The sequence below is a fragment of the Perognathus longimembris genome, chromosome 15 (assembly GCF_023159225.1).
Source record: "Perognathus longimembris pacificus isolate PPM17 chromosome 15, ASM2315922v1, whole genome shotgun sequence".
NCBI lineage: Eukaryota > Metazoa > Chordata > Mammalia > Rodentia > Heteromyidae > Perognathus > Perognathus longimembris.
The window spans coordinates 39,433,918-39,456,958 of NC_063175.1; the positions used below are offsets into that span (position 1 = coordinate 39,433,918).

Sequence of the window (23,041 nt, forward strand, 5' to 3'; positions counted from 1 at the left end):
AAACAAGCAAAACGATTTGGGTTAATCTTGGAGACAAATGTGTCATGGGGATCCTTTCTTGTGCCTAACAATTGGAATGGCAATAGATCATCCATGAGGAGAAAAGGGATCCATTTGCTCTGCATGGCTTGGGTGCTCAACATTGCTAAAGCCTGACCAAAAGCACTTTGAGGACAGAAAGTGTGATCACGGGGGCAATTGCTATAGCTGGTTCCTGGGGAGAACATGTGATCTTCCACTTTAAAAATTTTACTTTTAAAAATGTTAAAAATATGTATGGTATTCTTGTTTTTTATTTAAATATGAAAGTGAATTATAATGTCTCCAAAGTCACCAAACATGAATGCCATTATAAACTAGTTCAATGTGACATTCCGTTTGAGTGATTTCCTTATCAAATATGCCATCTTTATAAAATACAACCAATAATAATAAGTATAAATTAGGACTTGGGATACTTTCCCAATAATTGATAAGAGGCATCAGAAGTAATGGCTTGATATGAAAAATATGGCTCAAAACTTTTATGTAAATAAACTTGAAAATACTTTTGAATACTGAAGCTGTAAACAAAAGCCTATCACATGTGACATATTTCTCATTAGGAAATTCAAATGACTCAAATTGGCTTCCATGTATTATTTAGCTTTGTTTCTCCACTATCCTCAGTTAAGGCTCTCAATCATTATGTCACCTACCTGCATCATTACAAGGCTAAACTCAGGACTATAAAGATTTGGATCTATTTTACATTAAAAGGAATAAATAAACTGGATGCAGGTGGCAGCTCACACCTACAATCCTAGTGGAGGCTGAGATCTGAGGACCACAGTTTGAAGCCAGCCTGGGCAGGAAAGTCCATGAGACTCTTATCTCCAATTAACCACCAGAAAACCAGAAGTGGTGCTGTAGCTCAAGTGGTAGAGCGCTAGACTTGTGCTGAAGAGCTCAGGAACAACGTAAAGGCCCAAAGTCAAGCCCACAACCAACCAAAAAAAAAAAAAAAAAAAAGGAAGAAGAAAGAAATTCTCAGACTTTTAGAATATATCATGAAATATAGCTGTTACATAAAACAGTGAGGGAAATTAAAGTGATTTTAATTCATTTAGGCAGTAACTTCAAATGCTATTATATACATTTGTACATTAATGGGAGTATGTTTTATTCTTTAATCCACCAATCCACACATGTAAACCTTTACTAATGGAAAGAGGCTAAGAATTCACAATGATGCTGGTGATTAAATGGAGCTACATCATTTTACTATCACAACATTTCAGCTGAATCAAACAGAGTCTTTAATGGAAAGAAAAGAAGATAAAAATTACCATACCCTTATTTTGATATGCAACCACAAACTAAGTATAGGCACACATCTGATAAAGGGCATAAATAGAAGCCTTGAAATTAATGATTCATATAGTAGCATAAAAAGTTCAGTATCCTAATCGCTTATTTTCAGACGTGGGCTGAGATCAGCTAGATAACTATGACAAGCACACCTACATGGGGACCTACTCTAATTACCACTTCTTTTCACTGTAGGTTATGCTACACCTGCTATTCACAGAGACACCCCTGAATCTTGGTTTTCCATTGTGGTGTATACTGCAATACATCAAAGCACAAAGGTCACCTCTCTTGTTAAATGCCTAATTTAACAGTCTCAAATGGAATGCTGTTATTTCAGATGAGAAGAAATGATTGAAATAAATAACTTTGGGGCACAATGAGTTTTCAGTCAGACTTGTTTGTGCCATTTTTACATCAAGATTAGGCACTGCAAGCATTCATGTGTGTTCTGTGCCAAGTACTGGGAGACATAAATTAACATCATTGGTTCAAGTAACCAGCACACACTAACCCAGAGAAATAACTAGAAGGTCACTGCTTTCAGAGCTAAAGCAAGATGCCTTTCTCTCTTTTGCATGAAGAATTTCATTAGGATAGGTAGTTGCGAAAGAAGAGGAACAAAAGACATTTCCAAGTAAGCACATTTGAGTCCTGTCACTCAGCTAGAATTTAAATTGCTGTGAAGAATTATCCCCACACAAACTCTGATTCTGGGTTTACTTATTTAAATGAAAATAAAAGAAAAGACAAACAACAAGAAAGACCCTCCCCCAAAGGAAGCAAGAAGTTACAAGTTGAGCAGCATGTACTTTAAATTAGAAGTCCTAAATCATGAATGATAAAGATCATCTTAGCCCAATGACTCACTGGTTCATAAAAACTATACCATTTCATTGATTGTAAGACATGCGTCATCCATATTTTAACATCTCTAAAATTGCATGTATTACAATTGGTGATATCTTACTGTTAAAAGTTTTTATCTTTATGATTCGTGAAGCAAAAGTGTCTCCTAAAATGATAAGTGTTTCAGAATCCATAAAATACAAAACTGGATTTCTAGATAGGACAGCCAACACTTCCAGCCAGGGAACTTGGGACTCTGGGAGCTTCATTTAAGCTAGTTGTTCCATGAAAACCTCTTACAATAGGACTTACGAACACTTTCGATTCATTTGGGATAGTTTGGAAACCACCCAGATTATTGTTGACCCCAAACTGGACGTGAATAACATCAAAATGACCCAGTGGACTGTAATGGATCAAAATTGTTGGGACATTACTTTAAAAAAAAAAAGATAATTTCCTCCTTTGTGCTAGGAAAGAGTTCAGGCATTCAAGTGAGTCATCTCAAAGTGAGATGAAGGCTATGGTGCTTAGAACAGCTGAGTGCATTGTCAAGATGAAGGACATCTGATCAGTGACTGGGAAAAGAGGCACAGTAGCCAAAGTCTGCTGCTGGAGAGTCTTAAGAAACCATCTTCAGAAGTTCAGATTTGCATCAAGTCCCCTGACTTCTAGAGACTTCCTTTTGATGCACACTAAGTCATAAAACCAAAATCCTCCAGTGACCCAGGAATCTTTTTCTGATAATATACTGGCAAAAAGCAAGATTTTTTTTTTAAAGGAAGTGGGAGGGTGACATATTTAAAAGAAGTGTCTATATTGAGGAGAAACCCAGCCAAGTTTCCATGCTAATGAATACTGGAGCACCTCCAAAGAAAAGGCATTTCCACTGTGGAACTGTATGTCCCTGACCCAAGAGCCAGTGCTCGCCAGTGAAGATGAAGACCCAGTGCTCCTTTCCCTGTGATGAAGCACTGTGTTGCCACCACTGGGAAGTGCTAAATGGCTTTTTTACAAGTCCACAGTGAATGAAACATAGTACTAAATCTATTGACGAACATTATTTTAATGGAAGCTTTTAATGAAGAACTTTGAGGCTGTTTCCCCAAAACTGCGTGTAACTGCAGCATTCTGTGAAAACAGCAGAGGGCACTTTAAGACCAGCACAATCTACCTGCCTCATGGTACCTAAAAAGCAAGCTCAAAGGATGTCATTCTGGGTAGATCATATGCTATGTGTAGTTTTTTTACACTGTCCTTCAAGAACTAGGATTTAAAAATGGAGAGGAAAGGGGGGAAAAAAACACTGAAAAAGCCATACATTCAACAAATGTGTAGTAATAGCTTATACACAGATAGACATACATGCTTAAAAATTATTGCCAAATTAGCAGTTTGAAAAATAGATTCTATATTTTAAAAAAAGATTACCAAGGAACACTAATGGTCTCAGCTCAGGTTGTATGCAATTATATTCATGTTCCTAGAATAACTAGTCAAAAGGTTATTCACTGAGTGAAATAATCTTCAGCTTTTTCCTAATCCTCAGGAATGATAGATTTTAGTTTTTAAATTGAAGGTATTTCTCCTACAATCGTAATCCATTTGGGAATGAGAAGTCCCCTGTCCTTTATTATACAGAACATTTACATTTTTGTGAACTTACTAAACTTTAAATCTGTTTAGTTCTTAGTGGAAATAATCAATTTCTTTGTTTTGTATAAATGCATCTAGCTGAGTAAAGAAAATGCTTTAAGTCTTCAAAAACTCATAGCATGAGGGGCTGGGGATATGGCCTAGTGGCAAGAGTGCTTGCCTCCCAGATACATGAAGCCCTAGGTTCAATTCCCCGGCAACACGTATACAGAAAATGGCCAGAAGTGGCGCTGTGGCTCAAGTGGCAGAGTGCTAGCCTTGAGCAAAAAGAAGCCAGGGACAGTGCTCAGGCCCTGAGTCCAAGTCCCAGGACTGGCCAAAAAAAAAAAAAAAAAAAAAAAAGAAGGGCTCTACTACTTGAGCCACATCATTAGCCCTCCTTTTGGGGCTGGGGATATGGCCTAGTGGCAAGAGAGCTTGCCTGGTATACATGAGGCCCTGGGTTCAATTCCCCAGCACCACATATACAGAAAACGGCCAGAAGTGGCGCTGTGGCTCAAGTGGCAGAGTGCTAGCCTTGAGCAAAAGGAAGCCAGGGACAGTGCTCAGGCCCTGAGTCCAAGGCTCAGGACTGGCAAACAAAACAAAACAAAACAAAAAAAACTCATAGCATGAAGTATGAAAGACTTAGACACAGACTGTCAAATACTACAACGCTCAAAATTTAAACTAGTATTTAAAAGACTTAGCTTGTAGCCATTTATAACTATTAAATAAGCAAATTGTGCATATAACTTAAATCTCGTGTTGCTATGTATATACATTCATTTATAAATGCACAAGGAAAGATAATCATTTGCTTGTATAATTATCAAAACTTTGAAGTTCACAAACTGGAAAATGAAGCACGGGTGCAAAAATCATAGTCAGCAGAGAATCTAAAAATGTAGGATCCAAAGAAATTTGTAAGTTTTCTTTTTATGGTAATGATACCCAGGATGCTTTCAATATAAGTCTTTTGAATAGGAACACTGTGTAATAATACAGGATAAATGTACTGTGGATCTATGGGAATCATTACAAAGTATGATGGCTTTAATATATTTGAATTCTTCATGATTACAAGGTAGGCTAGGTTCTTATTTCATCAAGAGAAAACAGGCCTATTCAATAACATGTGCTCTGTAAAATTTAAATATAAAGTCATTTTGAGTGGATTGTTCTGCTCTCAGGAAGGAACCTATGCAACCCTATTTACTGGTTAACATGCTTATTCAGCTAAATATTCAGAAAGATTAGCAACTCCTTGATAATCTCTAGGTAGAATTTTCTAGTCAGGTACTGGTGGCTATTCAAAGAGTCTGAAACATGAAGGATTGAGGTTCATATCCACATAAGCAGAAAATACTATGAGATTCTATCTTCAAAATAACCAGCAAAAAGCTGGGCTGGAGGTGTGGCTCAAGTGGTAGAACACCAGCTGAGCAAGCAAGCCAAAAAAGTGAGAGGTCTTGAGCTTAAACACCAGTACTGGTAGGGAAAGGATATGACCCTCCAGGTCATTTGGTACATAGATAAAGCTGAATAAGGAACTAGATAAATTACTGTTCAAGTAACATTGAGCCTGTTGCCTCATTTCTATAGCAGGCACATAAGAAAAATATGGATCTTTTCTAAACAAGAACAACACTAGCCATTAAGGCTTATGAACCCCAGTACTAGAGGTACTCCTTTGATAAGGACAGCATTATTCACCTGATCATGCATGCTGGCATAACACGATCCAATGGTTAGCATGTGTAGTTCACATTTATTCTGTCAGGTTAAGCCTTACAACAATTCCTTTTTGAGAAAATTGACAGTTCATGAACTGGAAGAAAAAGTCTTGAACCCAAGTATGCAGACCTCAAAGCTCATGCCTATTAGTGAGCAGTGGTCACACCTAAGCTTTCTGTATTTCACTACTTAATATTTCCTGTATTAGGTATTTGGTGTATAAAAGAGCATTTGAGGGCATCAGGATCAAGTCAAGGGAATGGGGAAAAGAATTAAGAGAACTGCTATCAGAGTTGGGTCAGAGGGATTGATAGATGGTGATATATTCGATAAACATTGGCTTCTAATTACTCAGTCCTAAGTTTTGTGTTAGGTGCTGGAGGCAGCGTGATGTTTTGGGGTTTCTTGTAGTAGCAGTCCCAAGAGAAGCAGAGGACGCAGAGGGACAAATTATGTCTATTACACCAATTTTTATGTTGTTAGCCTGAATGTATTTTTATGAATATCAGGAATTATATTGTACCTACCAGGCTGGGGAAAATATTCCAGCTTCTCTCAAACTGCTTAACTTGCTACCAGGAACACTTTACTATCTATAGGAATATAAATGAATAACACTTGTCTAGATTGATGGACGCATGGTGATAAAATATTTTGCAACACAGTATAATAAAACTGTTTACTAATACCAATTCATATCTTCCAGGGACTAAATATCTCAAAAGTCCTGAGACATTTTCCTCTTCTAGAAATACTACCTGTTTGTTACATGAAGGTAATATCACTTCCTCTTTTACCAAAAAAAAAAAAACAACAAACCTAAACATCAAAGAAAATTAAGTATAAAAATTACATATCTGGCCAGGCTCCAGTGCATCATGCCTGTAATCCTAGATACTCAAGAGACGAAGATCTAAGGATTGTGGTTAGAAGGCAGCCCAAGCAGGAAAGTCCATGAGGCTCTTATCTCCAATTAACCACCAGAAAAGCCAGATGTGTAGCTGTGGCTCAAGTGGAAGAGTGCTAGCATTGAGCAAAAAAACTCAGGGCCACAGCTCAGGCCCTAAGTTCAAGCACCAGGACCAGCACGAAAAAAGAAAAAAAATGTTAAGAAGGGACTCTGAAATGAATATTTAGTTTCCTTTCTAAAAGTCCATTTTGCTATACTTGCTTCCATGATGAAATGATCATTTTTTGCTTGCTTTGTATATGGCAATTTTTGTCTCAAAAATATGAAAATTATGCCCTGTGTAAAGAAAGTCATAGAATTTTATGCCCTCTGCCTCCAGTCTTACATTTAATTTCTTCCTTTGGAGGAAGAAAACAATACATGTATTCACAGCAAGTAATTATAGCTTATATTATCTAGAAATCAAAAGCTGAGAATAGTAAGATACACATTTCTTTTTAACCCTCTCTGGGGGATTTATTATCAATCCATTAACAAAATCCACTGCTCCCCAGTGAATTTCAGTTCAAACAAAATCAACACACATGTACACACACACACACACACACACACACACACACACTACACAAAGGTAGACTCTGTTAAAGCAGCCTACTATACAGAGGTTTTCAGACCTGGGCGTTAATGAGCACTTAAGCTGCAAAAGGCTGTGTAAAGTTACAAGCAACATTTTTATCCAACCCATATCATGGGAAAAATAATGATGAAATCCAATATTTCTTTAAAAATGACTCTCAGGAACCTCCATAAAGGCAAGCATGATTTCTCTTAATGCAGAAAGGAAACATTAACAACTGCCTTTCTTAAATAATCCTGACAGAGAATTAAATGCTTAGCGCTTAAAACACGAGGTGCAGAGACACACACTTAATAGCCTAAGAGTATCAGATACCAGCTCAAACATCTCAAACAACCCAAATTATAGTAATCGTGCTGGCAATACCACTAAAGACCAGCATATGTCATTATCCAGGTGATCAGAAATGCCTTGAAAATAATGAGCAGAAATTCTTTTCTCCACTGTACTTAAGAAGACGAGGAAGCTTGAAAGATCTATTTAAAAGCACTAAGGAATAATGCCAGATGTGTCTGTGTGAGGATCTACAGTGAAGAATTCAGGGAACAAAAACTACAAACAAAAGTGCTACATTAATCAGCTCTCTTTCTGGGGGTATTTCCATATAAATAGAGCACTTGAAGGAATGGTTAGGATAGACTGACACACTTTACTTGATAATTGTTTCTTTTTATCATCCTTCAAGTGCCTGTTACTGGTTAATTGTGTGGATACTAAGTTCTTTTGACCCTGGAGAACTTGGCTGGAGAAAGAAGGGGAGGACAGAAGACAGCAGCCCTTCCCCGAGCCCCACCGCACCCCAGCACCGTGGTCTGAAGTTTGCAGAGTAGAAAGAAATGCAGGTATATCTGGTTGCCCACAGAGACAATGTACACATCTGTCTATTAACACATGGGAGGTAGTTACATTTGGAGGAAACATACTGTCACATCTGTTTACTTTGTGCCTAAGTAAATCTTTTGGTAATTAGCATCTCAACCAGCTGAGAGGTAAGTGGACCAAAAGATTTGCTGGCAAAATCATGAACAGTTTCATACAGATTGAGGGAGTTGAAAACAAATCCATCAAACTGTGTTTATTTTTAAGTAGAAATACATCTTACAATTTGTAACTGTTGCACCATTTCTTCTCTGTAAGCTAGTTCTCTTTTCATCTGATCCTGAAAGTTATCTGGTAGGAGAGAGAGAAATAGAGAAAGAAATTAATGAAAGTGCAAAATCTACTTTTAGTATGCAGTTGGCCTGAGGGTCTTGAATTTGTGGATTCAACCAATCTTGGATGAAAACATTTTTTAAAATTGCATCTGTTCTGAATATCCATATTTTTTCCTTGCCATTATTCCCCTAAACAATATGGGATAACAACTGTTTACATAGAATTTACATTGCATTAGGTATTGTAAGTACTGTAGGGTGATTTAAGACGTATGGGAGGATGTATTATGTAGCATGCAAGCGCAACAACTTTTTATTTTAGGGGTGAGCTGCATCCACCTCTTTTTTTTTTTTTTTTTTTGCCAGTCCTGGGCCTTGGACTCAGGGCCTGAGCACTGTCCCTGGCTTCTTTTGGCTCAAGGCCAGCACTCTGCCACTTGGGCCACAGCGCCACTTCTGGCCGTTTTCTATATATGTGGTGCTGGGGAATTGAACCCAGGGCTTCATGTATATGAGGCAAGCACTCTTGCCACTAGGCCATATTCCCAGCCCTGCATCCACCTCTTAATGAAAGGTGTTAAATACATCCTACAGAGGTTCCTTTAGGCTTTTCTCTGATAGGTTTTACAAAATTTGGGTTTCTTCTTTTCTTATCGGAGTGTCTGCTAGCCTCATGGCCCCTCACACTTAGTTACAAAACACATAATGTACATACGCTATTTTCATATGTGCGCAATTGCCTCTTTGTGGTGTGTCTAAACCATGCATTATTCAAACACACCACACATACACCACTTCCTTGCTTAGAAGAGTATGTTACAGATTAAAAAGGAGAAAATTTTGTTGTTTAACTAACATGTTTCATCTATGTAGCAATTATAGAGGACTCAAAACTATGAATGCAGCTGGGTGCTGGTGGCTCATGCCTGCTCAAGAGGCTTAAAGATATGAGGATCAAGGTTTAAAGACAGCCTGGGCAGGAAAGCCCATGAGATTTTTATGTCTAATTAAACATCAAAAAGCTAGAGGAGTAGAGCTGTGGCTCTAATGATAGAGTGCTAGCCTTGATTGCAAAAGCTAAGTCAAAGCGCCCAGGCCCTGAATTCAAGTTAAAGTACTGACCCAAAAACCAAAAACCAAACAAAATAAAGATGAATGTTCCATCTGAGTTGTAAGTGGCCAGCTGTAACACTATAACATTTTTTAAAACAGAAACATGTTGTACATGTGTTTCATGTTGGAAGTTATTGGTTAGTGCGGATTCTGTAGGATGAATATTAATTTAGTTTTTATTAGTAGAATAAATTGTGACTACAATGGCTTCAGGAGATGCTGATCGAGAACGTAAGGGATTCGGTAGAATTTGGACTCATTCTGCTGGATGTAAAGGCAGGGATCCACGAACTCAACTATTAGATAAACCCAACTACAGGGACAGAAGTCATTCAATGTCTGCTCACTGCTTCAAGGAATTGTAAGAAATAATCTCCCTTCAGGTACAATTTTAGAAGTTAGAGAATTCTGGATCCTTTTGAAACATCTTAAAGCTTCAAATATATTTTCCACTGTTTTTCCTTTCTCAGATCTACACATATCAAGAGCTTTTGACTGTTTTCCTGCCTTCAATCTTATTCTAAGGTTCAGAGACATTTTCTGAACCCTGAGAGCCCCAAACTGTCATTGTAGTTCCCAAGAGACCTTTCAGTGGCAGCCCCCCACAGCTCCTGTGATTGGTCAGAGCTCCCTTCAATCATGCAGTTAGTTCTCGGTGTTGAGCTCTCACTCAGTACATATATGAAACCCGCTATTTTCACAAATGATCTTGGGCCTGTTTTTTGTTTATTTATTCATTTTTTGATTTGTGTTGACCAATACACAGGGAAGTGCTGGTGCGTCATGCAGGTCTCCAGGCACTTTGAACAGGACTGAAATGGTCACAGTTACTGGAAATTCTTCCATATGCTAGTCTGTGGCTTTGGCAAAAGAATTGCTAACTCATGTTTTGAGATGATAGGTTCATTAACAAAGGGCATACTGACATTCAAAAAAAAGCATCCCGGGTGCGGGGTGGGGGTGGGGGATCATTTCACATTTAGTTAGTTAAAAAGAGTTTGCATGCTATTTTCTTTTTCATTTTTCTTTCTCTGAAGATGAGGCTGGGATTAAATAAATTCCCCAAACCGTGGGAAATTCTCCTGGAATGTATTACTCTACATGTGACCCTGGCCAGACCAGAGAATTTTAAAACTACTACCACAAAGTCTTTTTGAAGTTCTAAGATGTTGGCAGCAAAAAGTTAGCTATTAGCTAGGCAACAATGTCTGCTCACACATTTGGAATGGAATTTTAACATGAAAAATGGATTGAGAATGCAAAAATGAAGCCAGGTACCCATAGCTCAGGCCTGTAGTCCTAGCTACCCAGGAGGCTGAGATCTGAGGACCATGAAGGCTCAGGGACTGTGCCCAAGCCCTGAGTGCAAGTCTCACAACCGACAAACAAAATATGAAAATGATACCAACTTTAATTACGGTAGCCTCCCTCCCTTTCACTTTCCTCAGTTTCATTTACCCATGGTCAATCATGGTCCAAAAATATTAACTTGAAGATTCCACAATACTTTTATTCTAATGTTCTTATATTTTGTTATTAGTTATAGTTGTGCATCTCTTGCTGTACCTAATTTGAAAATTACACTTTATCTTAGATATGCATTGGTAGGAAAAACCATAGTATATATAGGATCAATACTATCTGAAGCTTCATGTGTCCACAGGGGATCTCAGAATATGTCCCCTAAAGATAAGGGGACACTACTATAGTGGATTTGTATGCATCAAACAATTAAAGTTTAAATTTTCATATTTTATACTTATCTCAAACCCTTAGCAGTTATTCAGATTTATCTGAAAATAAGGGTTAGTTGTGATTTTTCTTTTCTTAGACAATAACAAATACCTGAATAATTATTTTATTTCAAAAGTATAATCTAAATATATCTGAAAATATTAATGTACTTACATATGGAATTGTATGTTTACGTATGTATTTTAATATATATACTTATACAATACATATATATACATGCACATACAACACACATATATCAATACATAAATACAGAAAAGTTTTATAAAGAATTTTATCTGTGAACCAAATCAAAGCATACATAAGAAACTAAGATTTATGAATATTTGGACAATCCATGGGAGGTCTGTGCGATTTGTACTTAATCGCTTCATACTTAGAATCATGTGCTTGATATTCATAATAGAAATGTCACCAAATGTCATAAACACAATAAAAATGATTTCTTACTGAACACTGGGAAAGATGTATTTCCTTTTAACACTTGGAATTCTTGTTCTAGTCGTCTCCGTAAATCTATTTGTTCAAATAAAACCTTCTGAAGTTCTTCTAATAGAGAAAAACAAGAGTCATTTTACTAATCTTTACAAATAACTCTCCAGAGAACCATTATATTTGGCAATTTATTATTATAAGACAAAATATTTTACCAGTTTAAAAAGAGTTGCATAGACACAGGATAGATTTTGTGCAGAAATCCATGAATATAAATCAATGCAATATATTATTTTAAAGTATTGTATTACAGTGTCATGTATTGATTGATATGTATGCATTAATCTCAATTATATCCACCCAATGGTCCATATATTATTCATATGTTGCTTGTCAAGCTTAAAATATGGCATAGAACAAAAATATCCTCCTATCATCTCTACAGTCTTTAATAGAGGAGAGATCCTATAGAATTAAAACTTTTCTTTACCTTTTCCCATATTTTCTACATCCTTTTTAAGTGAATGAGGTGAATTGGTTTCTTGTGTGTGTTCACCTTTAAAACAAAAACAGAAGGAAAATGTTTAGTTTTATGGAGGCTATTTTCTAAAAGTTTTTCTTTTAAAAAGTACAAAGGGTTTGTTTAATATCACCTGAGATTAGAAGTCTTCAAAACCAGATGCTCTCATTTACTCAGGCACAGTTCCCCTGAACTACAGAGGGAGCTATTCTTAGAACATGAGAGCAGAGCCTGCTTTGCCTGTGGACAGCAATTTCATGAATGCAGGATCCTGAAATTATCCTTTCTCCTCACTAGCCACCACTGTCCACCCTTTCTTGACAACAATGGTGATTGCTGCAATAGGCAGAAGGGGATGCTGAGCCAGTCAAGATTTCAGGCAGAAATCTCATTAGCTTTCTCCTTCTCCTTGAAGTGAGGAAGCCAAGTTTCAACTGGGAGGCCCTCAAGATCTCACAGGCAGAAGCCGATAAAAATTTGGAAGCCTCTCAAATGTGGGGCAGTGGAAAAGAAGTGGTAGAGGGCCTTGAATTGTCCTTTGGAAAACAGTAACCAGTCTAGAGGGCTTCTTAGTAATTGATAGTTTACTTTTCTTTCTTTCTTTTTTTAAAATTAACCTAGAACAAAACTATGAAATCAGTTATCTGGGTGCTGGGAATATGGCCTAGTGGTGGAGTGCTTGCCTCACATACATGAAGCCCTGGGTTCGATTCCTCAGCACCACATACGTATAGAAAAAAACCAGAAGTGGCGCTGTGGTAGTGTGCTAACCTTGAGCAAAAACGAAGCCAGGGGGGCTGGGGATATAGCCTAGTGGCAAGAGTGCCTGCCTCGGATACACGAGGCCCTAGGTTCGATTCCCCAGCACCACATATACAGAAAAAACGGCCAGAAGCGGCGCTGTGGCTCACGTGGCAGAGTGCTAGCCTTGAGCAAAAAGGAAGCCAGGGACAGTGCTCAGGCCCTGAGTCCAAGGCCCAGGACTGGCCAAAAAAAAAAAAAAAAAAAAAAAAAAAAAAAAAAAAAAAAAAAAAAACGAAGCCAGGGACAGTACTCAGGCCCTGAGTTCAAGCCCCAGGACTAGCAAAAAAAAAAAAAAAAAAAAAAGAAAAAAAAGAAAGAAAGAAAGAAAAGAAATCAGTTGTTACTTTGTAAAATGATCACTTGTCTACTGATGGCCTCTGAACTACTCATATTGGACCAATAAAAACTGTATTGTGGCAGTTGGGGTGTAGCCCAATAGTAAATTCTTGCTTTGCATGAACAAGGCCTTCAGGTCAATCCCCAGCACCCAAACCAAATCAGACCCAAGAAAAGGAATCTAACTGTACTTTGGATAAAGTCAGATTGTTATTCTTATCAATTTTGTCTATGTGCCAAATAAAATGATGGCAAGATGGCAAGATAAAACAACAACAATAACATGTATTGATGAGGAATAAATGAGTCTGCATATTCCAGGAAAACTATATGTGCCAAAGAAAGCCACTTATTCAGCTAATCAAATAATTATATTTTCACATTTCAAACAGGTTTCCCCAATATCCACACAATTTTAATTAAGTTTTCCACCTTTGTCTAAAGAGTGGTGGTAGTACATATAAAGGCACTCTGACAAGGTTTTTTTGGATTCTCCCCTCCCTGGTCCCAGGGGCTAGCCCTCTCCTCTCTGAGCACCTTGTGCAGATCTCAGGCATAGTGCTCTTTCGTCCCCTTCCTCACCCACTGGGCCTTGTGCTACTTGAAAGCAGCTCTGTCTTCACTATGGCTAGTGCCTTACAGAGCTGGACACACAAGAAGACTTCATATAAAGTGTCTTGGGTTGTTCCTGAGAGGAACCCCAGGAGATTGTACATTCTAAATTATGGCATAGGTTTTAAATTCATCACTTCAATTCTCTCCTCACTATTCATTACCCTCAGCAAGAAATGGAATGTAATGGCCCCGGGCACTTGTAGGAATACTGGGAGATTTCATTGTCAAGGTAAAAATTTCTATAAAGAGGGAAGTAGAATTTCCCCTAAAGCAGCAACCAATACTACAGTATCATAGCCAGACAGGAAAATCCTCAACATGAAATTACACACGGTAATTCTACACTTTACCTAATGGCTGCCAGGACTATGTGTGTGCACATGCGTGTGTGTATGTAAAAACATATATGTACAGAGACATATATGCACATATGCATATGTATAGTTAAGAATATACTATCAGCTCTATGTTCTCAGATGGCAAACATCTTCTCTAATAGCTAAATTGCATTTATTTCCACTCGTCTTAGCCATGACCTCTCTCTATAGGCTCAGAAAATCTTGAATCTTGACATTGTGGCTTTCTTTTCCATGTAATAAGAAAATAATGAGGAAATATTTGTGAAGTGTTTTAAATATACACCTCAGTATTTTTAAACAGTATTATCTAAGGAAGAGTAACATGAAGTTCTATAACAAATCATTAATCCACAAAGCAACAAGACAGTCTAGATAGTTTTTGAAAGACTATCTCACGATTTACCCTAGGCTTGGCTTGAACTTGAATCTTCCTGCCTCAGCCTCCTAGAGTTATAGGTGCCACCACACCTAAGCGTAACAAACAGTATTTTGAAATGAAGAAAATTGCTTGCATATTTGCAGTTTTATACATATGAATAGAAATTTCATACTCATACAGTTTTGCACATGAGTTGAAAATTCATACTCAGAAGTGGCATTGTGGTTCAAGTGGTAGAGTGCTAAATTTGAGCTGAAGAACTCAGGGGCAGTGCCCAGGCCTGGAGTTCAAGCCCCACAACCGATAAAAAAAAAAAAAGAAGAAAATTCATACTCATACAGTCAGTATTGAACCAGAACAGGACAAGAAGAAAAACATACTCCTATGTACTTACTCACAAGGTACTAATGAGACCATATAATTCTACAACTTTTTTAGCTGCTCAAAACATGCTTGAAATGAGATAATTTGTTCTTTTATTGTTGTTGTTGGTTGTGGGGCTTGAACTTGGGGCCTGGGCACTGTCCCTGAGCCTCTTTATGCTCAATTCTAGTGCTCTACCACTTGAGCCACAGTGCCACTTCTGGTTTTTGAGCAGTTAATTGGAGATAAGCATCTCATGGAGACTTTTCTGCCCAGGTTGGCTTTGAACTGTGATACTCAGACCTCAGCTAGGAATACAGGTGTGAACCACTGGCACCCAGAAGATTATTTATTCTTAGATAAGCAGTTCTAAAAGCCACATAGTTATTATGTTATGGACCAGATCTTTCGGATTCATATATATTAGCATATTTTGTTGCCTGCTTATCTTACATTCTGTTTTGATAGTTAAATTTAAAGCTTAAAATATGATATTCCAACTTGCATTTCTTTTCCACTTCACCACTAGTAGCTTGATAGGGATTTGAAATGACTAAGTAAGTAGCTAATAAATGGAAACATTAACCACAGGAAAATCTGACAGTGATATTAAGAATAAGCTTTTCTTATCTCAGCTTTGTAGAGGTTTTATTATATTCTGCATCTGTGTCTATTTCAAACAAATGTTTTGTTGCAACTGCTGAGTGAAATCCTTCTATTTGTAGCTTAGAAGAATCCAATGTCTCTCTTGCAAAGGGCTTAAAAAACAGTTAAACATTGGGTAAATAAGGAGCACAGAGCAGCTCTGGTTGTCTTTTGTGCAGGTTTTCCTGGACTGCTGCTTTCTGTTTACTACTAATCTGTGAAAACCAGATCGTTAATGGTGGTTAAAAATGACCTTTGGGAGCCTGAATGTTTGTTCACTATTGTTGCTAATGTTTGCCATCTGGTTTAAAAAAAGGCAGTCTAGTACTAGATTAAATAAATGTGATTTGACAACAAGCTTCCAATTTTTATAAATATTCTATCAGGTTAGAGGTTCATCTTAAACTTCATGTCTCCCTCCCTCAGTCTTCCTCCCTATCTCCTGAGGTTACAAGTGTGTACCACCATGCCTTGTTTGCATTTTACTTTTACAAAATTAATGAATGCATTTGGAAACATTCCCCAATTAAGATGCTAACTTTCCTTCTTCTTGTATTTCCCTTAAAAAAAAGGTTACAAGTTGGGAATCAGGGAAGCATAGAGATCTTAATGACATAGAGATACAGATAGAAACATATATACATGGGTAGAAAATCTTCTGTGAAGGCCTAGCCTCATATATGTCTTGGGTCAGACTGTAGAAGAAATAGCTGAGTGACTAGAAATTTGGAAGTGATGAATAGTTAGGGCATAAAAGGCATCCTGTGAATGAATGTGACTGAAGGCTGTTGCTTTTGGGGTGTGTCTACCCTAGCTCACCACTGGTGCACCATTTGGCAGGATAAGTTCATTATGGCCTGTATGGTTTCTGTGAGTTCTGCTCATTCCGGAGGGTAAAGGCAGCATTGTGCCACATCAAAGAAATTCTACTGCAAATCCAGTGCAACCAGAAACAAAAGGGCCAGGGCTATAAGGTTCCTACTTTGCAAGTCTCTCTAGGGTCCTCTAGCTTGCTCAGGTGAAGGTTTTACCCAATCTCCTCATTTACCCATCAGATAATGAAGGTACAAGATAAGAGCTGTGACAATGTGCCATGATGCAGAAGATATAGACCGTAAATAGTAGATGGTGAGGGGACGAGGATTTATGAAGGAAATCAAAACAAACACCTCTTCCCTCAAATCAGCCAATATCAAGAAACTACAGTAATTATTTTCTCTTAAACACCTCTGGTCAAGAACTTGCCATGGCTCCTCTTTGTTTACATCACAAACTCGACTTTAACTCCTCTTTCAGAGGCTCCAAGGTCTCCCAACACCATGTGTACCTACTGAGCCAATATGTGTTTACCACACAAACCCTTTATTGTACTCAGGCCTTTATTTCTCATTTCTGCTGGTTGATACTGCTGTAGCTCATTTCTCTTGCCTAAGAATCTTCCTTTCTCATTCTCTCCTATTCCAAATGAGAATGCCATATCTATCATCACGACTGAATGCTTATATCCCCCCAACATTCAAATGCTGAAATCCTAATTTTCAAGATGGTGGTACTAGAGAGATTCAACTTTTGGATGTTGATCAGGTCATGAGGGCAGAACCCTCATGAGCAGGATTAGTGCTCTTCTAAGAGAACCTAGGGGCCTCCCCCTACCACTTTACTGCCATGTAATGCCATACCAAGAAAAAGACTATTTATGAATCTAGAAAGGAGTCCTCACCAGACACTGAATCTGCTAGCACTTTGATCCTGTACTTCCCAGCCTCCAGACCTATGAGAAATAAATGATGTTTAAGTCAAGTTTATGATATTTTTGTTATTGCAGTCTAACCAGATTGTTCTCTACCATCAGGCTTTCTTGACTTTGGCCAGTTTCTCTGATTTACCCCTTCCAAGCTGAAGTTCTAACTGTTTAGCATTTTTCCTGTACCCCTTTGTACTTAATATTGTAGTATCTCACCTAGGTGAGTCTGCTTTCCTCAGTTTTTTGGTGGCAAGGAGTTTCTGCCCTACAGACAACCCTTATTATACTTACCTAGGAAAGGTACAAATACATTCCATAAATACTTGCTGCACTTAATTAAATGATTTCTGATTTGTAAAAGAAATGACAATGAATACTGTTATAAATCATCAGTTGTCATAGGGAGTTTTAAAGTATGAATCCATCTCTATGAATTAAACAAAAAAGCCACATTTTGACCCATTGGTATATTCAGACTAAATCAGGCCATCTCTGTATTTTCAGTTTACTCAGGAAATATATGAAGTTCCAATAGAAAATAACTTTTCTTCCCATTTGACCAAAATTTTCTTTTAGGAACAAATACAACAATAGCACTAAATTTTAACGAAAACATGTAAAATATTGATTAACATATATGTCTGCCATGGCTTCCAGTGAGAAAATACCTCATATGTTTAGAGTTCATTTAATTATTTATTTTACATTTAATTATTTATTTTTATCTTATTTGCTAGAGATCAAACCTAGGGCCATGCATACTAGGCACAATGTGATCCTCAAGCTCATTTAATTATCTATGAGCCAAATAAGCAGGTGAGATGACTTTTTTGTCTATTAAATAGATATTATTGTTCTCAAGCTAGATTCTGAATATAGTAAGATTATTTAAATAGGGTAGCCTGTATTTAGGCTTCAATTGGGCATATCAATTGGGTACATTAGAAAATGACAAGCATATGAATGATATGATGAGGAGATTTGGCCTTTGCCCAGTCTACAGGAATGTGATCTCTTCTTCCCACCCTTCATTCCTGCTAGGTTTCCTACTCCTTTGTCCTCACTGTCTCCTTTTTAAACTCTCCTTGAGCCTGCAACCAGCACTCAGAGGCACTCTCCCAACCAGCAGCAGTGCCAGCAGCCAGCAAGTTGCTGCAAGAACCTCCATAGCCCTCCCCTGAGTATTTATTGTTGAGAACACTTGATGGAACACATTTGGAGAGCATGTCTTTTTTTTTTTTTTTTTAATAGAATGTGTGCTATTTCACCTCTCACTCAAAGGTAACTTTAGTAGATATTGTTTTGGTTTGGGCTGTGTCTATAGACTAGGTACACATGCATTCTAACTTCTGGATGACTTTAGTCGAAATCATCTGCACCCAGATGTTTCATGCTACTGTCTGTTTTCTGGTACAGGGGAGTGAACGTGCCCTGCTCGTAAAGCTGCAGAGGGCCTCAGTCTGTGTTTTTTTTCCAACACTCCTGAACCACCACGCCCTTTCTGGCTAGACTAAGGCTGTGCCTTAGTTACCTCTTGGCCTCTGCTAAACTGACTCCATTTCGTTGGTTTAATTCCCCAATAAATGCTGAATTTTAGTCATTGATTTTGGTTTATAATCTAGCTTGCAGTGAGATATTTCTGTACTTTAAAATGTTCTCTTTTTACAATGTATCTTGAAAGTACAAGCTGATTGAGATAAAAATTAATCCAAGTTGGTATATTCAGTATACATAAGAAAAATCAAAATTTAGCAAAACATATGGTTTGTCAGGGGTTTTTAAGAGAGGTTTTTAAAAATTATAAAACCAATTGCATAGGGGACAAGAGAAAAGGTTAAATAATGTTCTTCTCCATCAGTGCTACATAGACTTCTGTGAATTTCTTGGTGCTAAATTTTTCTATATTAAACTGCTTCTCCTATCATCTTTGGTACCTTCGTGTACAACAGAATAAAAGGAAATCCTCACCTCTGAAGAGGGGATACCACAAAAATGAACAAGCTATAACCTCCATTAGTAAAATGCAGTAAATAATACTAGTGAGATTATAATTATCAAACTTTATAACTCTTAATCAAAATTTACTTTTAGTTGCACACACATTGTTTCTTGAATAAGTATATTAAATTTCTTTGATTAGTTAATCTTGAATCACTTCAAGATGTCTCTTGAGTTTTAGAACTAGTATCATGAGATAATGCTATTTCATTTTTTTTCTAGGAAGGCTTTTATTGTCCTGCTCTATCTCTTTGAGTTTCATATACATTTCAAAAAATAATTAGTAAGAAAAGCAATTTTTCATAAACACAAAGAAATTGATATCTGAACTTTTTATAAATACAAAGAATTATATTGAAAGATTTCAAAATACTTGATGCAAATGTAAACATTTATAGTAAATTAGAGATTAAGGTTTTATTAAATTTTACAGACAGATAAACTGAAACACAAACTTACCCAAAGTTCCCTAGTGACAGAATTATAACCCAGATCTACTACTTCGTGCTTTTAAAATTTTCTCTTCTTGAGTCTTTTTAAAAAAAATTGTAAGCATACTCTAAAATAGAATGGAATAATAAATCAGAGTGCCTCATCTGCTATATATTCATGAGAAGTGTAACTGCCTCTTACTATTCTCAGAAATCCATCCACAGCATATTAAGTACACTAGAGAATCATACCAATGGAAATCAAATTGATTTTAAAACTTCTATACATATAACAAGATGCAGCAACACTCAAAGTCCGATACTGCTGCTGGCATTGCTACAATGAAAGAGACTGAAAAGTGGGGATGACTCTACTGTCCCCAATTTCTTTGACCTGCAATCACTTTGAGCTGTCTCACCAGCTTACCCCCACTGCATTCAATTTCAAATCACTTAACTTCACTGAAGTTATTCAGAATGGATATGCAAAACCTCACTCTGGGGTTGCCAAGGAAATAAGCTCGTTTATATTCTTGAGTAGGTAATATTTTGATCAAACTACTCTCCCCTCAATCTGTCTGATGTGGTTTTAAGCATAGGTCAGATTTTTCAAGAGATCTTTTACATGAAAGCTCTACTGACTTCTGGGGAATTTTGACTGCTTACGAGCTCTGTGCATATTTATCTTCTCTAATTATATAGAAGTACATCTTCCTCTGTATGTGAGGTTTTTCACATGAGTTTTGTTTTCCCCTTTAATCATTTTAAAATATAAACTCTTCAAAACTACTGAAAAGTAAATTACTAATAAGACAGAAAGGTGGAAGTGGGCATGAACTGAATTAAAATAATGAACTAAAAAAATTCCAGGGCATGGCAGCATGGGCCTATAATTCTAGCCCTCAGGTGGCTGAGGCAGGAGGACAAAGGCCAGCCTGGGCTAGACAGAGAGTCTCAACAAAACGACCCGACCCCTCCCCCCCCACTTGCATTGAACTAAGTATTGCTGCTCAGCTGAATTTATTTAAGGGATGTATTAATGCAAGTAACCATCACTTAAAGAAAGCTATGTCTTATGGTCATTAAAATTTCCTGACAGTCTACATTTATAATTGCTGTGAAAATGAAAACTTCACATAAATGCTAAAAACAAACAAACAAAAAAAAAACCCCTGCATGTTGATTTATCAGGCCCTCTGAAAATATATTTCCTTCTCTTATGTTCTAGTTGCTTATGCAAAGAAATTAAATATCATTAATGATTATTTTTCAGTAATAATGATTGGATTATATATTGGTTAAAACAACACATCAACCTTACAGTTATGGTTATTTTGCTATGTTTTTGTTCTTTTTTAAGTCAAAATTCTGCTGTGTAGCCCAGGCTGCCTCAAATGTGTGATTCTCCTGCTTCAGCATGTACCACTACACATGACTTGGATCCCTATGTAGATTATGTAGATCCCTATCATAGTATTCATACTTTAGTGTACCTAGACTCTCTCCTCTTGACTGGCAGCAACTGAAGACAGAGACTTGTGTTGATTTCTATCTCTGAATCCCCAGAGCCTGTCCGACCAAGTGCCTGGCACCCAGTAGGTATTCAAAGCTAACTATGGAAGAAAGGAGTAAATAAACGAATGCTTTCATCTAGAAGTTAACAGTTGTTACACATGGACAAATATTTCCATCCACAAGCAGGGAATCCAGGTGAAACATTGGGCTGCTACCATTCTCAAGTAGCAGCTAATCACAAATGCTCATAATCTCTTGGAATCATTTGAATTTTGGACACTTTGCCAAATAAGTCATTTCTTGGAGTCTGATCATGAGTAAATAAATTAACAGCAAAACTCAAAGCCAATTGGGGGTTTCTCAAATTGCATATCAATAGGATGAACATAAGCTAATTTTCCTATAAGCAATGACAATTGAAAGTATAGCAAGTCTCACAACAAACTGAAATACTTGAGGCACTTTCTGGGGTTTAAAACTCCACATACAAAGTGAGGTGTAGTAGTCCATGCCTGTAGTCCTAAATCCTCAGGAGACTGAGGCAGAAAAATTACTTGAGCACACAAATTTGAAGACAGCCCAGGATCTATAAGAAGACTCCATTTCAAAATGCCTGCAAACATGCATTTGTACATTAAATCCCACATTCTCAGCAAAACAATCATCAGGATAGACTTCTTCTGACTCAACATAAATTTAACAAAATTCATCTGAGAGTTTTTCAATTCAATAATGCATTTTCCTCCATTCTACATGCTATCACCCATATGAGATTATAATATCTTATAACCTACTACCCTCATGTCTCCTTGAATAATGTGAGAATGAAATTGTGATATGGAAAATCAATGTAGAACAAATATCTCTGGGAATCTCTATCAAATTAATTATTGTGAGAACGGAACTGGCAATATATCAATAGAATGAGTAGGTGTTATTAACACAGTAACTATTGACTATATTGTCCTGAGCTCCAGGCTTTGCAGAATTTTTATGTGAACACCAATCCTGACTACACTTTTACTTCCTTCCTTTAGCATTTATATTTCCATGTAAATATCAAACCATGGTGGGTTCTGTAGTTTTTATCTTCTCTGGCTATCGTTCTTGGAGGTCTGGAGGCATTTTAGTGAGTAGATGCAAAATAAACTCTCTCCAAATCCATGAACTTGCTTTAAAGTCTATATAAGTCAGAGGAAGGCAAAAAGAGAAATTTACTTTTTTACAAATCCACAGGGACTATTAATATAAATGAAATGAAGATATTCTGTGAAGGAATCAGTTTGTCCTGATGAAATTGGCTTGCTAAATAGAAACAGATATACAGTTGTTGAAATTTATGAACACTACTGGCTAAACGTACTGTAAGAAATTAAAGTTTCTAAAAAGAAATGATTTCAGATCGTGGAATTTGGATTCTCTCATTAAATCTATGGAAATTGTTTTAAACATAAAATTATCCTGAAGCTTTTATAGGTCATTCATTGCTACCTCTTTGAAAAGCTATGCACATTTTATAGTTTTAGAGTTTATTTGAGGTCTTTCATTTCTTCCAAAATTTGTATCAGAATAGAGTAAGAATTTAGCAAAAGTAGACTTATGGGATTGATGTTTGGTAGCTGAAAGAAGTATAAGGTTTTATGTGAATCAATTTCTACACGTGCTATTTTGTATTTTATATGCATATATTATAATTTGAACTTTAATATCACCAATAGCCAGACCAAAATAAAACCTTTAGGATGTAGGCACTCAAG

At 37.0% G+C, this 23,041-nt stretch overlaps 1 protein-coding gene across 1 annotated transcript in view; it reads right to left on the reverse strand.

Moving 5' to 3' along the window:
* The window catches only part of Skor2 (SKI family transcriptional corepressor 2), a 29,491-nt gene that overhangs the window by 83 nt on the left and 6,367 nt on the right, over positions 1-23,041 (reverse strand). The window contains exons 4-6 of the mRNA XM_048363461.1: positions 12,066-12,131; positions 11,591-11,689; positions 8,221-8,288 (exon numbers count right to left, since the gene is read on the reverse strand). Of these exons, the coding sequence (XP_048219418.1) occupies positions 8,221-8,288; positions 11,591-11,689; positions 12,066-12,131 (233 nt within the window). The remainder of the gene's footprint in view (positions 1-8,220; positions 8,289-11,590; positions 11,690-12,065; positions 12,132-23,041) is intronic.